The 6,558-nt window shown below is 40.2% G+C and overlaps 1 protein-coding gene across 1 annotated transcript; it reads right to left on the bottom strand.

The window, feature by feature from the left end:
* Positions 1 to 2,149: 2,149 nt before the first annotated feature.
* On the bottom strand, positions 2,150 to 6,516 carry ndufc1 (NADH:ubiquinone oxidoreductase subunit C1). The gene is made up of 5 exons (XM_084908739.1): positions 6,425 to 6,516; positions 6,119 to 6,292; positions 5,467 to 5,570; positions 3,469 to 3,544; positions 2,150 to 2,242 (listed from the first exon to the last, which is right to left on the bottom strand). The coding sequence occupies exons 2-4, from the start codon at positions 6,162 to 6,164 to the stop codon at positions 3,485 to 3,487; spliced, it is 210 nt and encodes a 69-aa protein (XP_084764865.1). The 5' UTR covers positions 6,165 to 6,292; positions 6,425 to 6,516; the 3' UTR covers positions 2,150 to 2,242; positions 3,469 to 3,484.
* Positions 6,517 to 6,558: the final 42 nt, after the last annotated feature.

Raw genomic sequence — 6,558 nt, forward strand, 5'->3', positions numbered from 1 at the left:
AATGGGCGTAGATGTTCATGCTATCTTCAGGTAACCATGAAAATGATGCTGATTAAAATATTTTTAATAAAGTTTTCTTCTGATACCACTGAGCAGCTGTTTGCTCAGTATAATGAAACATCTTTGCAAACACAGTAGGAAAAAAATGCATTTTTCTTTCTGAGGTGTCTGTAGTGGAAGTAACACCTTGGATGTCGATTTGCAGGGCCCACAACTCCAATACAAGAAATCTGTTTTGGCTCTTACCCATTCAGAGTTCAGCTGGAGTCGATGTGGATGAGGGGACTCGCCCAGTCCCAACTGCCGTGAAACTGTCCAGGTGTCTTTCCTGCACATATGGATAAGGAGAAACCTGAGTAGCCTTGTAGGTCAAACCTTATCAGTCCCACCTGTTAATGGTAGCTCCCTGTTGATTGGCACTTGTAATTTCTGGGAAGGCTTTAGTCGCCTGGACAGCAGGCTCACAGGAAAGATTAATGTATAATGGCCAGGGTAGCCTGTAAGAGCTCTTTGCACTAATAAAGAATAACACTCAGACTTTTACCTTTACTGTTTCACAAGAGGGTGAAAAGTTAGTGTCCACAATTTAGACTTTAATTGCAAGAAATGTTTTCAAAGCAATTTAGCAGGAGCGCTGCAAAGCAAAATCAAACCAAATAGTAATACTCAAACTAATTAAAAAACTAATTCAATCAACTAAACAATAGTTATCTACACAAGTGGGAAGAACCCAGAAACCCTTCTTTCACTGGATGTCACATCTTCACACTTTGGTCATTCAGTCACGTTGCTGTCTGATGTCCACCCACACCTCCTCTCTGTCTTTCTACAGCCTCATTATGTTATTAGAATCACTATTATTCTATTTTCTGATTCATTATACTGGTTAACTTAAACATGTTTATTTGTTATTTATATTCAACATGCCAGTATTGAGCACAATTAACCCTCAGTGAAACATATAAGTTATGGTAACTGGTACACATTAGTGTTGGGTTAGACTTCAGTGTCTTTCTACCCCAGGTCGTCATAATATTCAGATCAAACAAACTTAAATGTTAGACAAAGATGACACGAGTAAGCACAAAATGCAGTTTCTAAATGAAGGTATTTATTATTAACGGGGAAAAAGATGTAAACGTGGCCCTGTGTGAAAGAGTGATTGTCCCCTAAACCTAATAACTGGTTGGGCCACCTTTGCAGCCATCAACAGGTGTGACATCACTGCCTATCGATCCATCAGTTCTCCTCAGGCTTGGCAGGACCCGACCTCCAGTGACGGCATGGCAGGTTCCTCCCACTCGCTGACCTCCGGCCCAGGCTGAGGTGGGTGAGCTGGTGTTTGAAGGGGAGAAAGCTCAGCTCCCCAGCAGCGGCACCGCAGACCACGCCCCCACCACATGGTAATAAAAAACAAATCCGTAACAACATAATTATGGAAAGAAAAAAATGAACCATGGTTGCTAGCATGGCTTAGTACAGATCGCTTCCAACTAGTGAAGTATGTTATTTTACACAATGGAATTACTTTCACCAGTTCAAAAAAATAAAATAAATCAGAGATCAGTTTAAACTGTTGTACTCTACTCACCGATAAACCAACTCCAGCCCTCGAGAGCTACCGTCCTGCAGCTTTTAGATGCATCCTTGTTCCGACACACCTGAACCACATGAATGGCTTGTTACCAGGCCTTTGCCAAACTTGACAGCATGCTGAAGAGGTAATCCAAACATTTGATTCAGCTGTGTTGGAGTAGGGATGCATCTAAAAGCTGGGGGACAGTAGCTCTCGAGGGCTGGAGTTGGACACCCCTGCTTTAGGTCATGAGCTCAGACAACCTACTAAACTGCTGCAGGGACATTTTTGTTTCCCTTCAAACTTTAGACTGAAACAATCCCATGTTTGTTTTTAGGTTTGAATTCAAGAAGTGAATAAAATGTCGTCTTATCACCGTTATGTTGGCTAAATTCCTTCAAACTTTAAACCTTTTACTTTCTAAACTTCATTGTGTTCAGTGTTTTTCTAAGAAAGTATGCAGCTCAGGCAGATGTTCAATACCAAAACATAAAACTACACTGTATGAGAGTGCTGCTAGTAGTAGTATCTAAACAAACCCAATATGTACAAAATGATTGTGAGTCAAGTATGTTCACATGATAAATGTTTTTATTTACACGTAATCCAAGTTGAGAAATGGGGAAGAGACAAACCAGAAAGAAGCAGACCAACACCAACAACCTCCTAGACAGGAAAAGAGACAATTAGATATATCATCACACTACACAACACTAGTGGTGCAACGGATCAAAAATCTCACGATTTGGATCGGATCAATTTTCGGATCAGCAAAAAAAGACAAAAATTGAACATTTAATTATTTACTTATTGAAGGTTTTTTTTGCCTGTTAAAAACATTCAACTCTAGACTCATTCCACACAATTATTAAAAAACATTATGGTTCAATATAGTGCAGTATAGGGCTTTGCATCTACCACTCAGTTCAATTCAATTTTATTCATAAAGCGCCAAATCACAACAACAGTCGCCTCAAGGTGCTTTATATTGTAAGGCAGACCCTACAATAATACATACCGCTGATTATATCGCACTCTGCTGTGATATAATGAGCGGTCACGGTCACGTAGCTTTCCGTTGACCTGGAGGTTCACCGGTTTGTAGTAGTTAGAGCAACAGAAGATGTCTGGGACAGCTCAGCCATATCGTTAATCTTTTCCTGCTCACACATGCTTGGAACGATCTTGCCACTAAAGTGGACGCGCAACAGGATATCATAGCGTGGCTCAAGCACGTCCATCACAGTTTAAACCTTCTTCTTTTTCGAATCTTCGGATCACGTGCGTGCCGAACCGTGGAGTGGGATCGGTTCGGATTACGGATCAACCGTGATCCGTTGCACCACTACACAACACCAATAATAATAGTAACATGTATAACTGATCAGTGATTCATATTTAAACTGAAACATTACATGTATAAAGCCTAATTTACACCATGGAGCCCTGTTTGTGAAGTTGGATTTAAGAACATGTTTAGAGCCATCTCGTGCCGGTGCTGGTAACAGACAGGACCAGCAATGCAGTGGAAAGCAAGGAGACCGAAACATTAAAAGCAGTTTAAGAGAGTGTCTTTCGAATTGCCCCAGGCAATAAAGAAAAAACAACAAGGGTTTACCATACTGTCACTCTTCTGACTCTTAAGCAGTAAGTGAGTTTACATTGTTGGCTAGCTAGGCTACGGTTGATAGAGCACTTTATGAACGAGGGCAGTGAGGAGGAGAGCTTGTTTGAGTCAGCTGCACCTTTATGAATTCTTTAGAAACCTACTTGTTAAATGCATCTTTACAGGCAGTGTTAAATCTATCAGTTGTTTGTGAAGGGCACTATTGTGTAAATTAGCTTTAATACTTGTAGTGTCCACTTAAATTCCAGTATTTAGAGACACTCACCTGTGAGTTTTGTAGGTTATTCCAGGCCATTCCTCACTTTGTACTCATGAGTGTCTGTGCTGTGCTGTTTGAAGAGCTGCAAATGGAAGGCCGAGAAGCCACAAGTCACTTACATGTGCGTTTGTCAATTCCCTATTTAAAATACATCACATCGTAATCTTAACTTCTGTATTGTTCCGCAGATCTACAAGAAATGGCTGTCAAATGTCTGATTGTAAGACTAAAATTGAAGGAACTATTTTTTAAATAAATCCTTAAAACCACTTAAATTCAGGTGCCAGACACACTAGATGGACTGAGCTTCAGAACAAAACACATATGTTACAGTAAAAACAATCAAAAAAAAATCTTGCTGCTCATTGCTGCCCTCTACTGTGTAAAATTAAGACAAACATAGAGACAACACTAAGCACCATCTTTGTCACGCTTTTAGCCTATAGCTTATATAATAGTTTGCATGACTTTGATTGTCAAAAGAAGCCGGAGTGCCCAGAGAGAGAGTATCTGTAGGCACAGGGAGAACACGCACACTCGACACAGTAGGTCACAGCTGTGGTTCAAACTGGGAACCTTCATAATGTGAGGTAACAGCCCAGCCAGGATTCAGGCTCAAGAAAATCACTCTGTACTCATTCTGCCTGACATGAATACATGCATTTAAAGGCAAGTCAAGAGTGTAAACTTCCAGTTTGATGCATTAAACAGAATTAAATCCAGAAACAAATAAAAGGGAAACTCTGCACTCTGACAACATATAGTCTGAGTCTAGAATGCAGGTTTACCCTGACATGAAGGAAACTGAGTTAGGGCTGGGCCATATTATACCTTTCACTGTAATACCGGTATAATGTTGGGCAACGGACATGGTGGAAAAAGCATGGCGGCGACAGAGAATGAGAAGGGGGAAAGCGGATCGTTGAATGAAACGAACCAGAATTGGTTTGTAAAAATGGTTCAGTGGTGTGGAACTGGTTTAGCTTTCGTCCGTCAGATACACACCAAAGCACAATTTCTGGTAGAGCATGCTAGCGGATCATCGTTATTACCGTGTTGTTTGGAAAATAAGTCGCTATTAAAATCAATCCTTTGATTTTTCTGAAAATCGACAGTGCCCCTTATAATCCCGTGTGCCTTATGTATGAACTCTGGTTGTGTTTACTGACCTCGAACTGATTTTATGTGCACGGCGCTCAAAAATCTGTCAAAACATGTTTAATACGACTTTGCTAAGCTACGAAGCCGCACCGCTTGATGGATTGTCGGAGGATTACAGCTATCGTAGGCGGAGCCTCGGGGAGTGATACGTACTGTGCTTCAACATAATATTACTGTATTGTGTGTGTATAACCTCTTTTTAAGTTTTATGGATATTATATGCTGAGGATATGTTGGCCAGTTTCCACTGGAAATGCCTTTTGGTTAAACTGTCAGCGAGGAATTTGCATTTGCACTGTTAAATGTTTATATAGCTTTAATGCAGATAAAAAACAGCTGCTTGTTTCAGTGAAAATACATTGATGTTTTTTTTTTTGCACCAATAAAGTTGTGGAGTTTTAAAGTACTTTGTCTCGCGTCAGTTATATCGTCAATTATATCGTTATTGCAAATTTCAAAATATATACCGTGATAACTATTTTTGGCCATATTTCCCTGCCCTACTCTGTTTTTTTTTTTTTTTATCAAGTGAGCCAACTTAAACTCTGAAACAAATACTAAAGTAACACACTCTGAAACCAATCTGCTGGCTAGCACGTTTTCTCCAACAAACTAAGTTACGTGACATTGGTATAGGTTGCATTCACATAACATTAAACTCCACAGAGCCTATGCAAACAAATGCTGCACTCTGAATACAATTCAAGTCACAGCGAATGCACTCAGACCTGATTGAACTAGATAATCAGCTTTTTCAGAACCAAAGCCTCAGTTCTGCATCAACTGACAGTGGAGCTACTTCTAAAACAGCACCTTGGTGTACATATGAAATGATGCACTCACCAAGCCCCATAGGAAAGCAGATGTTCCAAAAGCAAGACCCACTCTGAACCAGTTGGGGTTGGTCATATCAGGCTTGAAGCTTGTGAAAGCAGACCTGCAGCCAGCTGGAACAATGAGAAACCACAACAACATGAAAAAACACGGTCTTTGTATGCGCAGCCAGTACTCATACAGTCCAAGTAACGGTAAATGGAATGGTTCTTATATAGCGCCTTTCTACTTCCCTGTTCATACAAGCACTTTTTATTAACTCTGTCTAACATTTACACACATCCACACTAACGGATACATTGGAGAACAACTTGGGCTTATTATCTTGCTTAGGGACATTTGGCAAGTCAAGGATCGAACCACCAACCGTGATTAGTAGATGACCTGTTAGATTTTTTTTTAAAATCTTTACACAAAACAAAACATGCACTGAAAATCTGGGTTGAAAGCAGTTGCTAATACCTTTCCAGTCTTTAGTTTTGATGTTTTATTTTACCCCTTAGTTATAAAGCCAAAACCAATTCATGCTACCAGAATGCTAAACTAAGCTAAGCTAAGGTCAGCCCGCAAAACAAACACAGTCACTGTTTTAAATAACGAGCCAAATCACGTAGCCTTAAAATTTTTAACGACGATAATTAACAGCTTTTCGTGATTTTACCTCTGCTGACGAAAACAGCCCTGGACAGCAACCGGTTGAAAGTCATTTTCGCTGAAGAGAGCACCTTCCTCTCGACTCGCAAGTTCGCACCGCGGTTGATTAAACTTCCTGTCAGACCTGATACCAAGATCACCGATAAATCAAACGACCACTCCGGAGCATCCTGCCCCTTTACTGGAAACAAACATTTGATTATGTTTAAACTGGTATCTTTATACAGACATAATCCAATTTTACGTTATACAATAAAATTAACGAATGAATTTGTCAGTTATTATATTTAAATATCAAGAAATTACTCTTTACCACTACAATGAAAGAAATATCACTGTGTATAACGTGGTTTAATTGCGGTCTTATCTGATGCACGGTGATGTGCCAGTCAAACGTGTGTTCGCCGACCACCTCCGACCTGTGAGCAGGCTCACGGAACAGGCTGA

This window comes from Perissodus microlepis, chromosome 2, assembly GCF_051167445.1.
Source record: "Perissodus microlepis isolate ML-2025 ecotype Zambia chromosome 2, ASM5116744v1, whole genome shotgun sequence".
Taxonomy (NCBI): Eukaryota; Metazoa; Chordata; class Actinopteri; order Cichliformes; family Cichlidae; genus Perissodus; species Perissodus microlepis.

Bases quoted from the DNA above. Each gene is read 5' to 3' on its own strand.
- ndufc1 (XM_084908739.1), bottom strand. From the start codon at position 6,164: ATGACTTTCAACCGGTTGCTGTCCAGGGCTGTTTTCGTCAGCAGAG. The intron at 5,571-6,118 runs GTAAAATCACGA...TCATTGTTCCAG, and splicing joins GGCTGTTTTCGTCAGCAGAG to CTGGCTGCAGGTCTGCTTTC. The intron at 3,545-5,466 runs GTGAGTGCATCA...TTCCATTTGCAG, and splicing joins CTGCTTTCCTATGGGGCTTG to CTCTTCAAACAGCACAGCAC.